Source organism: Apis florea, unplaced genomic scaffold (genome assembly GCF_048593485.1).
Source record: "Apis florea isolate Af1SG1 unplaced genomic scaffold, ASM4859348v1 contig_3325_pilon, whole genome shotgun sequence".
Taxonomy (NCBI): Eukaryota; Metazoa; Arthropoda; class Insecta; order Hymenoptera; family Apidae; genus Apis; species Apis florea.
The window spans coordinates 436,247-450,893 of NW_028256738.1; the positions used below are offsets into that span (position 1 = coordinate 436,247).

Below are 14,647 nucleotides of genomic sequence, written 5' to 3' on the forward strand. Positions count from 1 at the left end.
TACACGAAAGAGTTGCGGGGAAATCTCGTCACACAGACAGGTGGATTAACGTTGAAATTTTAACGTTGAAAATTCTGAGCGTTGAAAAAAACCGAAGAAAGATAGAAACGGCTCGCGTTCGTTAACGCGAATAAAGGCCGTGACAAATCAACGGGTGGACGCATCGCATCCGCGATGTATTCAGCCATTTAAGCGCGACAAGAAGGAATTTCCGGTTTCCATTTTCCTGTCACCTCAAAGTGAAATTTCGCTTTTCGTACCTTTTCCAAGATTTCTGAGGGTTTCTGTGCGCTTGACAACCAACCAAACGCTTCCAAAGTGGGTTGTTGTCCAGAAAATCGATCGATGGAGGAAGAACGAGGATTGTCGATCGATTCCGTATTTCCAAATGTTGGCTTTTCCATATTCGGTGCGAACCATGCCGTTACACGAGCCGTTCGTTTTTATATTCTTTTTCGTGCCATCCATCTCTCTGCGTGGTCCTCCTCCGTGTCGATCTAAGGGGATGAAAAATGAGAGAAAACGTTCCAAGTGTATGCAAGTATATCCGAAGTAATAACGTGTCGGGCAGGACAGGGGGATATGGAACGAGAGGACTTCCTTATTAAAAGGCTTCGGTGGCACTTTGCGGACGGTATACTACTTACGTCGATAAATAACCATCTCTGCATCTCTTTTTCCTTTTCCCTCTCTTTCTTTTCTCTCTCTCTCTCTCTCTCTCTCTCTCTCTCTCTCTCTCGTCAATCTTCTGGAACTTTACTTTCCATGTTATCATGGTAAAATGTCCGCAGATATTTTGTTATTTATTCGTTGAAAGATGGTTACGAAAACTCTGGTTCAGGATGATGGAAGTTTATCGAAGGAAAAAACTCTCGCGTATACTCGTCTACTCGTGTTTTATCAAATTTTATTTTATTCATCGATCGTGTTCTAATTCATGAAATGGGTAATGAAATGAAATGGAATTAACGCGATTTCTTCGAATTATAATTGGCAAGATAATTGGCCGGATTCGTTAAAAGTCATTAGGATGCAAATCGCGGGATACTTGGGGGGGAGGAATTTTTAATCGATTTAGGAAAGAACTTTTACAATTATTTCTCCAAGTTGACTTGGAGATACGTTATAAATGGGACGAGCGAGAAATCAGTTTACCTTATTGTTAGTCGAATCGAGGATAGGAGCGGCCTGCATTGTTAAGGGCCAATTTCCCGAGGCAAGATTAAGCTTTCCGATCTCGGTTGAAGCGTCACGTACGCGCCGAGATTTATGAGTTCCGGCACGTGCAGATTTTTATTCAAGCGTTTCCGCCCAACTACTGGCATCCTAAGCATTTTCTATGCTTAACGCTAATTTCTTCATATCTCGAGACAGTTCCCCCCGGTTCGAGGAAGAAATTTATACGGGAACGTTTCGTCTTAAAAGTAAACTTAAGGAAGAAAATCTCGTCGGTTCCGTTCCATCCGATGATGATGGAAAAATATACGATGAAATATACGGAGGAAGAAGCTTATAAGACTCGTAGTGTGGATACAGATACAGATGATGGTTGAGAATTGGTGGTCGAGAATCGTGGTGGTTAAAATTCGCATTTCATCGGTATTACGCATACCGTATTATTCAATTACGGTAAATTCAGGAAGCATTTTTTATAAAAAATTGTTACACGATTCGCGAATAAAAATTCATGTTTAATTCCCGTTTATTAAATCTGGACAATTATTTCCAGAATGAAAGGCAGAAAGTGTTGGAAATAGAATTTTTAACTTCCTGAAATAACTTTTTCCTTTTTTACAAAATCGGCGTTTATTAATTTTATCCCGCTAAGCAAAGGAAGTGTATATTATTTTTCGCATTTTTTGTATTATTATTATTATTATTTTTTTTTTTTTTTTTTTCCCCCGTCACAGAAGAACAATACAATTTTCTTGGTTACACGGAATGAAACGTTTTCCCCTTTTCAAATAGATTTTTTTCGTTATTATATTCGCGAATCGTACGAAATATATATATATATTTTTTATTAAACGAGAATAAAAGGGACGATTGTTTTATAAATTATCCCGATTATTCGAACGAGTGGTAGCGTGTATGCACACTTTTAAAGGGGCCACAAATTGCCCTGTCGGCCGCGTAATAATGGGCCGGATTTACTTTAAAATTCAACCGTCAAGTCGTCGTTAAAGGACCGTTGTCCAGCGCCATGGTCGCTGAACCATACGGTTGGAACAATGAATAACGTTGAAAAGGAATATTAACCGAAGAGAAAGGGATATTCGAATTCTCTTTAGAATCGCGGATCGTTTGAAATCTGCAAGGCAGAAGAGAGTCTCGAAAACGTTTATTTGGATTTATGAATCTTCCTATAGACTTCCACCTCCACTTCCATTTCCACCATTCTCTGTGTCTCTCGTTTCCCTTTGCTTCGTCACCTTTTCATCTCTCTTATCTCTCGTTTCGGATCTACCTTTTCGGATCTCTCGCTCTCGCGAGGCCAAGTAAAACTGAACGTTAAAAGGGATAGCGTCGACGTTCAAATTAATTCTGATTTATCGTTGTATACTAATCCCGATGCTTTCGGGGCTTATCACTAACGCCGCGAAAGATACACGGACCGACCATTCCACGATCGATTCCAGTGAATATAGTATGGGAAAGTCGGGAGAGAGCAGCCGGGTATCTTCACTTTTTAACGAGCCGGCCCCAATTTATAGAATTAGGTCGAAACGCGCTTTAAACGTTTAAAGAACGTACACTTTGAAAATTATTTACAAGATTCGTTAAATCGAAGCTTTATAGATAATAAAGATTAGGAAACGTACGTTTAGATAAAAAGTTAGGAAAAATGCGAGGAAATAATAATCCAGGGAGATTGGGATTAAATTAAATTGACGAGATAGATATAAATAAAACTGGGCGCAACTTGCAGATTCCGGTACAATTTTAATTTTCTTTATATTTCTAGGATAAATTTTCATAAGAAAGGAAAAATATTTTTTCAGTATATCAAAAACGTACGTAGATATTATGAACCATTGTTAAGTAAATATTTAAAAAAGGAAATGAATGTTATAAAAATATTCGAGCTCTCTCTCTCTCTCTCTCTCTCTCTCTCTCTCTCTCTCTCTCTCTCTCTCATATAGGAGAATCGTTTTAAGATAAAAGAATCAATTGATTCTTTTGAACAATATAACGATATATTAGGTAAAAGTTCGCCGTAACGAGGTTAAAATTGGCCAATAGTTCTCGCTGTATTCGCTGTATTGATAGTAGATCGTCATCACGTTAATGATATCGTCGAGTTTATTTGGCGGAATTGTTCGCACAATCGACAAGTTTAAATGATTGTCATAATTAACGAAATGGCGAATCGTCGTGTTATTTACGCCCGTAGCAAATACCGCGTAGCAAATCGCGGGCCGGGCAACTGCATAGGCCGAAGTTTATGTTTCCTGTCCCATATTCGCCGGTCTGGTTAAAGGTGAAACCGAGCCCACGCCGGGAATCTCCGTGTCATTTGAAATAACGCTTTCATTTGGTCAACAGTTGGCCGAGCGAATGACTGATCGTTTGAACCGGAGCCAAATCATCGATTACGCCTGAAGGTATAAACGAATTTACTTGCTGTAACTGCGAGCCAAATTAATCCTGTGGAAACACAAAATAATAAAATTCAGCGATGTTATCAACAACAAAACAACTGCAAGTTTTTCGTTCCTTTGTGATTGACAGTTTCGCTATTTCGCCATATTTTTTTTTTTTTTTTTTTTTCTAATTCCGAAATTTTCGTGGAACAACAGTTTCGTGTTTTGCCAAAAAAAGAAAAGAGGGAAAAAAAAATATCTGGCTTGATCGAATTCGAAACTGAGATGAAACGGTTCATAGGCAACGAAAGCCAGATTCTTTTTCAAAGGATTTCTTCGCTTAACAATTGGACTTCTCGTTATACTTGCTCGTGGCAAGTGTGCTTCGTTATCTCTCGCCTCGGGTTTCAGCAATTAGAGCTTAGGGTGTAATTTTTCGCTTCCAAGAGAAACGGCGATTGATAGGAGAGGAATTTTCGAACTTTGTTTAGATAGACCACGGTTGAAATTTTGGAAATCGCGCATAAAATTGGCAAACGATTAAAGTAAAATGGAAATAAAAATTTTCCGCTCCAATATTTGTTGTCGAATATTTGTTTATATATTTTCGAATATCCATAATTTTTGCGTATCGTTTTTCGATTTCGATTCGTTTTTATCGCCAAATCGAAGCGTACCGTCGTTTCAAAATTTATTATTTTTTATTTCAAACGATGCTCGTTTCGTAATGGTAAAAGTTTTTCAGTATTCGGGAGCAGGAGTAATTTTTACTCCTCGCTCGCGAGGAAAACATTTTCATTTACTTTCTATAAGGACTTCGAGGACTTTTTTCCTTTTTTTTCTCTCACAACGTTTCATCGATCGTCCATAGTTTTTTCCCGTAGAAACTTAGGGGAAAAGAGCGAGTAGTATCGTTGGCTAGGCTCTTTAACGTAAAAATCTTCCGTAAACGTAATTTCGTTGCTCGCAGGATTATCTCGTTAACAGCGTATCGATAAGAAACTGCCTTTAGAAATTGGCGAGGGAACTTAATTCCTTCCCTCTTCGCCCTTCCCTCTTCTCCGCTTCTTGTGCAAAACTTTCGAATAAATAGCCCAGTTTTTCTCTCTCGATGCGAATCGGTATAATGCGAAAAGCTTTTTGTAACAGCAAAGCAAATTTCCACCCAAGTTTTTCCCAAATGAACGTTTCGCGTGTCCCCCTCCCCGGTTAACCTCGTGATACAAACGTTCCTGTAAAATACTGTAAAATTGGAACGAAAAAGTCGAGCGATATTCGTTTCGTCTTGTTGGAAAGGGTCATCGTGCGAGTCGAAATTGCAAATGAATGAAATGAAGAGGAGCGCGCGCTTATCCTACAACAGCGAGGCTTGCACGGCGAGGAGGAGATGGCTTGGTGGGGTATTGTTTAATTGCACGGTGTCGCGTAGAAATTTACGCGTCTGATTACGGCGCACGATCGCACGGCGCGATTTCGAAAACGATATAATCGGTGGGCACGACGATTACATTTATTGGGTTTAGCATGGGGGCAATCAATTTACTGCTTAAACGTTTATACGGTAAAATGATCCGGAATATACGAGCACGCGGCCCTTCGTCCCTTGTTATGGCAACCGGTAGACAAACCACCCTTCCGTTAAACCCTCGATCGCGCTCGTTCTACTACCAACCCCCTTCGTCCGGGCGGGGTAGAAAATTCTGCCTCGTCGTTGGTTATTATGCGCACGAACGAAAATCACTTTGCGAACGAATGCGGCAATATCGTATTGCGTACGATCTAATTTCTCCGCTCTGGAATAATTTCGCCCGCGAAACGATCGTCCACGCGCCGTTACACGCCATCCACCGCCATCCCTCGCCCTTCTTCTTCCTCGAATTTGCGAAGAATTTACGAAGGGGAAAGAAGGAGAGTCGGGATTGTCTTGTTCTGTGTGCGCGTACTTCTAACAAGTAGAAAGTTGTTCGCCGTGGAGGATTATTCGATTAAGGAAGAAGAGGGTGGGCGAGGAAACTTCGCCATTGGTTCATCGGTCGCAAATCACGGGAGGTGGTAACACAAGCTGGTTCTTCTCTCTCTGCAATCGGTCGAGAGGCGTCTTCTTTCGAGTCCACGCGCAATTTTCCTCCAAATTACGAAACGGTTAATTATTTCGTTTAGACCGAAGTTTAGAGAGGGGAGGAGCTAACGTTAAGGTTTTAACAGGATTCGCGAGTGTGGATGAAATCTCGAGCAAGGGGAAACTTGTCGAAATTTTATCGTCGTGAAAATCGTCACACGATCCGATTTTAATTTTTTAATCGTCCCCGCCACGCCACGCCATATGTGGATAAGAGGATATTCCTTTAGAGAATGTCGGTGATTCCCCGGGTATATCTCTGGTATATAATCTGGATTTTTCTGGAGTAATCGCCGGCACCGACGGTATTGTTGCGAGGATCGGCAAATAACAGGATCGCCGGCTCATTTAATTAATGAGACAAAGAAGGGGATCGGGTATTATGCATCGAGAGCCCCGTGAAAACGTAATCGAGGGCGATAAAGCACCGTGCCGGGAGAAAAGGGAAGAAAAGAAAAGAAATCCCCGGCTATTCACGGTTAAAAAAAATGAATCGGTTCTCGTTGCTGATCGACGAATAATAAACAATGTCTGTGAATTGTAACGAGAGAGAGAGAGGGGAGGGGGGGAGGGCGGGGCGGGAAGAATATAGAATATAATTGAAAGATGGATCGACGGCTGGGAAATAAAACGGGCCGCGCTTGATCACGGATCGAAACTCGACGATCGTTTGCCGCTTGCCACCATTAATAAGCGCGCGGGAAGCTTGGTCTTGCCTTTGAAAAAAGCAGCGATAAGGTGGCAAAGAGGGTGGAAATGGCGATGAGGACGGAGGATCTTTCCCATTGTTCGAAAATACAATGTACGTTGTTATGGCAAAGCGCCGTGCACGTTGGTTCTTGAGAACAATGGGCTGGATGGAAGGGAGATAGCGACAGAGAGGAAGATCGTACACAGTTGTATGCGATCTTTTTCGCGTGTGCTCTTCTTCGCACGTGCTTCTGCTGCGTAGTGTTCCCGGACGAACATGCGCCTGAGAAAAGCAGGCGGAGAAAAAGAAGGGGAGAGAGAGCGATGAAACGGAGAGGAAGAAAAAGGGTTGCGCGATTCGTTCGAGATATTTGCCGCGCGCATATTTTTCTCCCTTTCCATTCTTTCCACTCGCCTTTTTTCCCTAACGGATGAATGTTACATAAACTCGCGCTCAACTTTCGGCCACGATCACCACCCTTCGCGATGTGATTCTCGTAAATTCTGATAATTAAAGCGCGGCGAATCGAACGAGATGAGCGAGAAGAGGAGGAGGAGGAGGAGGTTAAATGAATGAATAACAAACGGTCGAATGAAAAACGATCGTATAACACGAACAGGAATATAGAAGTAACGAACATTTAACGGATTTATTCCGTTAATTTTACGTAGATTTCGCTCTTGTTTTCTGTTGATTTCTTCTTCTTCTTTTTTTCTCTCTCTCTCTCTTTTCGATGGACTCACCGTTGTTGAAAAACACACTCGGGTGAAACGAGGCTTTTTATGATAATTATGGAGAAAAGGATGGGAATCGAAACGAAAGAAGCGGAATCAAAGGGGGATGTCGCGCACGCTTTGTAACGCGGTGAATGGGAAACCTTTTTTCCTCGGGGGTTGTTTAATAAAAATTGGAAAATCACGTAGCCATTTGATCGTGGTAGATTTAATAAACGTTGCAATTACATTTGCGCATTGCTTTTTTTCTTTTCTTCTATCCTCGACGTATCGAACGAACGGTGGAGGTCGCCAATCCTTTGAACCCGGTTTTCATATTTTTACATCGCTTTAACCATTCGATTCCGGTGGCCGCTTTGAATCCCAATCGCGATACGCGAGGTCCACGTTTCCTCCGCGGAACGTTTGTGCCGCGCTGTGTTTTCACTTGGACGAGGTGTACGACAAATTAGCTAATAGTGTATCGAGATGTGTCAGGACACGATACAATTGCATGAACGTAATTGTGCGAGTATCTCTGTAAACTCGCTTGTACGCACGCGCTATCCTTACCTACCCTTCTCTTTTTCCATAAACGTTTCGCCCGCAGCAGAGGCTTGACTTTAATTCGTTACGTTTCGATCCCGTGAAAATATCGTTCGTTGCTTTAATTGAATTTCGATCCTCTGTTTCTTTCTTTCTTTTTTTTTTTTTTTTCCTTTTTCCACCGAGTTTCCAGTGAAATTTCGAAAACGAGAAAACAACGAATCACGTTCGATAATCAAAAAGGGGAGAGACTAATAGTTCGTGATATTTACGACGTATGAATGAATAATGAGATATTAATAGTCCGGTTCCAGGAGCGAATATAACGTGAAAAAAAAAAAAAAGAAAACGGAGGGAGATAGAGGGGAAGAGGGATATAAAAACAGTAATTCTTCTTTTGGTGCACGAAACGAGTATGAAGGTTCGGGGTTGAATACAAAGCGGAACTATCGCTCTCAAATCTGGGAGCGTGTATTGCGGGGAATATTCCGTAACACAGAGACGAAAGTCCTGGTAAAAAGTTGGTAACCGGGATCTCGATATAATAGGGTCATTATCTGCGGCAAAAAGCAACCCATTTTTATCCGAATTAAGATACTTACTTACGAAATAATCCGCCCGTTTTAATAAAACCCTCTCGAGGAATACCTTTTTCTTCGACCGACGATTTTCATTACGGTTATAAAAATCGTAGATTCCCCTTTCTCGGTGTCGATGGATTATTATAAAAATAATATAAAATTTAATAACGAGATCTCATCTAATTTTCGTTCCGAATGTTCTCGAATATTTCTTCGAATCCTTTCCTTTTAACGATCAAACAAATCTGCGATCTCCGCTTCGTTATTATCCGAATAAGAACTCTTCTATCTATTTATATTTAAAGAAATGCAAAAAGAAAAAAAAAAATTCTCCTTTCGCAATTCATCGATCGATTTGATCAATTAACCAGAACCAGAAGGATAGAATTTCTCTCATCGTTACGTGTTACACACGCACGTATTATTTTTACGATCGATTATATATTTCACTCAAAAAAAAAAAAAAAAAAAAAAGAAAGAAAGAAAATAGATTAGATCGAATAAATCGCGCGAAACAATCATGCACCACACTGGGTGGTATTCGTTAAAATGGAGCGCGTAGAGGGTGCAGGGGTTCGAATAGAGATAGTTGGCATCACCTATGCTTTCCACAAGAGACAAGGGAGCATGTTTCGGATAGTGGTTGGTGGTCCAGCTCGTAGAATGCAGATGGGTGGTGCACAATTGTACGAACGTATGTAGGTATGATCTGACGTTCTCTCTCGGCCACCCCAAAGCCGCTATCTAACAGTGACCATGCAAGTTCACGTAGGGTATGGGCGCATAGGCGCGGTATGGAAGCATTAAACGGGGGAGGGGGAGAGACTGGACGGTATCAGCGTTGGTGCAGCTGCAACTGTAGCTGCCAGATCCTAGGTTTTGTGCAACATCGTGTATTGTGACGGTTCGAGAGCGACTTTTACACGTGATGACTATCGATTCAACCAACCCTATAGGATAAATACGTCGCCAAGTTTTACTACGTTGCATTTGTCGTTCTTTCTTTCTTTCTTTTTTTTTTTTTTTTTTTTTTTTATTAACCCATCCTTTTGTTTCGAGGGGACGATCAATCTTTGAAACGTGTGTCGTTTCCAGTCAATGGTGATTCCACGTATGTGCGCGCGTATTTTTTTTTTCTTGTTTGTTTGTTTTTGTTTTTTCTACTCCGCGCCACCGTTGATTCGTTTTATATTTTATTAAGTCTGTTTTTCGACGGTTGGTTAACGTAGTTCTCGAACCGTATTGATTTTGTTTCAATCGGTGGTCCACCCCGATATATCTCACCCCGTGTTATTTTTGTCGGAACTATTTCGAGGCCTGACCCTTTACCTCGTCTCGTTTCGTCACGATGCTCAACTTTCGATTGAATTGCGGAGCAAGGGGGTCGGTCGATACAATTATTCTTAAATGCTTCTCTAAATTGTCCGATTTAAATATCAAAGAGAAAAGTATCCCCTAGGAATCGATATTCTTCGGAATCTCGTAGCGTCTTCTTAAATCTTTGATAAAAAAAAAAAAAAAAAGAAAATCTCATGTTCTTTACGAGAAATCAAAGAATAATATCGGTCGAATAATTTCGTCCAACTTATTAACTTTCCTCGGACCAGTCTCTTATTGTATCTCGTATTCATTTGAATACTGGCTAACCTTTCTTTTTCCTCCTTCTTCTCCAACCACGGATTTATTTTATCTCAATACTATTTGTCCGACCATTGCTAACCTATAACCCCTTGTGTCTGGCCATCGTAAGTACCGTCGTGGTGCTCTGGGAACGATTTCAACGGTTAAAATATTTCCTCGTTAGAGCAGTTTCAACTTGTAGTTTTCTTCTTGCTCTTTTTTCCTTCTCCCCTCCCCTTCACTCGAGATTCCCTCCGTACGCAGATTAATTAGTACAGCGTCGTCGTTCAGGGAAAGAATAGGAACGAGAGCGCGCCTTAATTACTATTCCAAGATACCGTCGTAAGTTTCGTAATAAGCGAGCGTAAGGCAGCGCGGAGGCGAGGTATAAGTAATGAATGGATCCAGATGTCGTAGCCATCGTCGGACGTCAGATCGAAAAATAATGACCAAAAGTGGAAGTTTCAATTGCGCTTCCGGCCGCAGGAATATCGGAATAACGCCTCCTCTTCCTCCTATCCAATAATCTCGATTCGCTTCGATGACAAATCGCGCCGAGGAGGAAGCGGAAGTAAAGGAGAGTTGTTAACCGGATACGAGCTGACCTGTTTCTTTATCGTGACCGAGCTGCTCTTTTAGAAGGAACGTTGATGATGAGACAAGGCTTCGACGTGAACTTTCTTTTCCTTTTTTAAGATGACGATCTTTCGAACTTCCGGTCCCCGATAGGTTCCCGCAAACCGACGGAAACCGACGTTTAACCATCGGTCGCGACCTAATTTCGACACGTTTCGGTCGTTGAGGAAATAGAGAGAGGTGGTGAACATAAGGCGGAGAAATAAAATGGGAATGGAAGCGAGGAAGGTCGAAGAATTAATTCGAGATAAAGCATTCGGCTCTTCGTTCACCATCTTTTCATTATTTTTCAAGTTATACTCGTTGTAACTCCCTTAAAAAGTGGCCTCTTTAAGACCGATTGGATCCATGGTTAAGTAACGAGTTTTTACGAAGTGGCGGGGAAATTAATTGATTTTTCACTGTCGCGGACGGAATAAATACCACGAAACACCGCCTCGTTCTGTAACTGTGCTCCATTCTTGGGTACAATTTTTTTTCCAAAACATTGCGATTACAGCAGACGAATAATGTCACGGTCGCGACGACGACGAATACACAAAGGTGAACTTTGTTGTTAGCAAGACGATCGAGGCTCGAGTGTTATCCTCGAGTGTTTGTACCACATCCCATCGCATTCCCTACGGTGTAACGCGCGAGACAGTTTCATTCTTGCGATTCTCTTCGATAATATCTGTGCCGAGACTCTTTCGAATTTTTCCATGGGATTTTTATAATCTTTTCACAGAATAGGGTACATATAGGATAGATATAAAAATCGATCTTGGACTTGAGAGGCTTCCATCCAATTATTCCGCACTCGCGAAAAACGTAACGTCCTTTCGATACGTTATTACACGCGCGTAAATTTATCGATTCGAATTTCTTTTGTTTTCGTTTAATCAGGATGGGACTGGTGGGGGGGAGGGGGAGGGGTTGAATTTCAACGACGTCATTTACATATTCGAATTGCACGCGTTTCATTTTCTTGGAACGGAACATCACGTGTTTACGAGGAAGCATTTGATTGTGAGAGAGAGAGAGAGAGAGAGATTCGTGAAATATATTCATGCTCGAGGCTCGTTAAGGTGGCGTATTTGTCATCGGCAATGAGCGCACCCGCTTAATAATAATTTAACTGTTACAGTGGCTTGTTCGACGGTGACAGTGACAAAGTGTCAAGCGGCCCTGCACACTCTCCAAGCTTTCCCTTTCTTCCGCCCAACGTGCCTCTGCAGGGAACCGCATGTAGACCCGGATTGTAACAGTTTCCAGAACTTCCTCTTCGACCACCCTTGCATCTACGTCTTAAAGAAGGGTAAGTTTAACGCGAGAGGGCCCATTATTTATTATTATTACCTGGAACACTTGGAAACACACTTTTTATTTCTTTCAAACTTCGTTCACTTGTTTTGCAACAAACTTGCCTTCCCCAAAATTCATGGGAAAAATTGGTGCAAATTTTTTTTCGAAATTCACGAAAAAAGAAAAAAAGAAATATCACGCGCTTACTCGTTATATCACATCCATGATTCAATTATATTCAATAAATTGACGATAGTTCGATTTTCTTCATTTTCCTATATTCCAATTTCGCGAAATTGGACGAAATCTTTCCGCGAGTATATATACGTATGCAATACGTATATATGTAGAGTCGCAGAATTTTTCCCTCGTCGGAAAATAGGATTTATAGGGGGGAACAGGGAAAATCAATTAAGATCAATCTAGTCGCCGTGAAAAAGGGATCGAGCTGGACACGCGTTAATCCTCTAACAAGCGTTTAATCGCGAGTCGTGATTGTAACGAGGGATTCCGGCCAGGAACGTCGGGAAAATTCCTCTCGACGGCCTCTATCCCCCCTCCCTCTCCTCTCCCCTCCCCCTCCCCCTCTCGTGGACGACGATGACTCGGGCTCGGAAACTTTTAACGAGTCGCGAACGTTTCTAATAATCTGGCCGATCGTTCGTTTCTTCTTCTTTAACCTTTAACTACCATCCGCCGTTAGACGCCAGCACTCGAGGCCAGCCACGAGGCTAAAAAAAAAAAAAAAAAGAAGAAAAAGTCGTAGCCCTCGACTCGCGTGCTCACGAATCGTTGCCGATATTCGTCCCTCCCTACTTGCCAGAACCAGATTATTCTCGATCCGAGAGTTAGTCAGCGTAGTCGGCTAGATATTTTTCTTTTTTTTTTTTTTTATCACGAACGCGTTTTTTCCGCCCCGATTATTCCCAATTTCAATCCCGCGTTGTCGTATTTTTTTTTAAACCGATTCGCCGAATCGAGGGAACGAAATTATTCTTATTTATTTTTTTCCGCGTCGCACACGTCACTCCGATCGTTGGCAACTAGATTACAACTAGATCTCGTTTCATTCGAATACCGACGGGGAAACGTTATTTTGCTCGCCGCCGTTTCTAATTCATCATCCGTGATCGTTTAATTTTTCAAAACTTTCATTGTTGGAAAAATCACCGCTTATACGCGCACCCCGTACGCGCAACGCTTGACGCAATCGCTCGGCTCGCATCGATCCGCTTTATTTTTAAAAACCGTTCCGTTCAACGGATTTCGGAAGTGAGCAGCGTGTTACCCCTGTTTAATTATTCAGTTGCACGCGATAGAGTCGAGGAGGAGCGGCGGTACTCGAGGAGGAACGAGAGATGGCGGATGCATGCAACACGTCGTTACGCATCGAAAGCGTGGAATTGATTCCTTCCTTTTCTTCTTTTTTTCTTCTTTTTTTTACGGCTCGCCACGGAAGCATCAAAGGCCTCTCGGATGCATAACGCGTTGCTTTTCACCGGACTCTGAAACTGACGTTGACTTCGAGAAGAGGGAAACGCGCGGATCTTTGCGTGTTTAATGGAGAGAAAGAGGAGCCTTTGCCAGCCTCCTTCTTTCCCCTTCTTTCTTTTTTCTTCTCCTTTCTCTTGCTTCCTCTCTCTCTCTCTCTCTTTTCCCCATTCGTTCGCCCAGCCGCCAGTTTTCCCTTTTCGTAGCTTCCTTTTTCCCCCAGAAGCAGAAGAGCGAATTTAATCTCATTAAGTGCCGAAGCTTCCTGGTTTTCGTAGCGGCTGCGGCCTTTCATTATCCACCTTGCCTTCCCCGTATGACCGGCTTTCGCCGGCCGGCCCATGCCGGCTTATACACCGGGATAAATGTAATTAAGATTCTGGCCAAACTCTTCTAATTGCTCGACTCATTACTCCCAAATTATTCCCCGGGATCGGTATTAGTAGCACGATCTTTCTTCGCCCGGTATTGTTCTCGATTTCGATGTATCGATCCCCTAAATTGTTCCGCGAATAAATTATTTTCCATTCGTTCTCCGATTGGATTCAACGAATCGTGTGGTTCTCCTCGATCGATCACACGCGAATTCGTCGCGATAAAAATCGCGATACGTTTTCATCCGAATCGCGTATTTTTATAATAAAATAAAACTCATAAATTATTAATTTGAATCGTTTATCGTCGGAACGACGGGAATCTCTTCCCTTAATTTGTTTTCTCGCTTAATTGCCTCTCCCCCTCAAGACACTCGTGCACTCTTTCCGAAATTAAAATTTTAATCTTCCTCTGGATATTCTTTTCTTTCTCTCCCCTGGTTTGCAACAATCGTTCGAGATATAACGCCGTTTGAAAATCGTAATTCGAATAATAATCTAACTCGAATCGTGGAAACGAATCCATTTCGAGGAGGATACTTCTAGTTTTATCTCGATCGCCGCGACGATCTGTCCGTGACGTATCGGATGACGTTAATCGCGGGAAGGTTATCTCGAGAGGTTGTCGGAGACAGAGTCGCGTCGGGGGACGAGAAAATTTGATCGAGGTGTCACTCGATCGGATATATATCTCTCTTGGTCCGAAAAAGAGAGAGGCTCGGTCGCGGCTCTCTCGTGAAAGAAACAAAGGGATCGCGATATCTTTGACTGCGGCCCCTTATATAACCTCCGCGCCATTGCGGCTTCTCCTACGATCTCCATTGTTCATTTTCCCGAGGGTTCGCTTCGTGTCCGGCCCCCGTCGTGCCTTTTGAGCATTTTCGAACGATTCACGGATAATTCCCAATACGCTTCTTTTCACCCACACTCGGTGTTTCAGCCGCGTTCCTTTTTTTCCCCCCTTCTTTTTCCTCTCCAAGTCTTCCCCTTCTTCTCGCTCTTCCTCTC

General features: G+C 42.3%; 1 protein-coding gene across 1 annotated transcript in view; it reads left to right on the plus strand.

The window, feature by feature from the left end:
- Gfrl (Glial cell line-derived neurotrophic family receptor-like) overlaps positions 1–14,647 on the plus strand; it is a 231,788-nt gene that overhangs the window by 90,954 nt on the left and 126,187 nt on the right. The window contains exon 3 of the mRNA XM_086911537.1: positions 11,617–11,787. Coding sequence (XP_086767663.1) covers positions 11,617–11,787 — 171 coding nt within the window. The remainder of the gene's footprint in view (positions 1–11,616; positions 11,788–14,647) is intronic.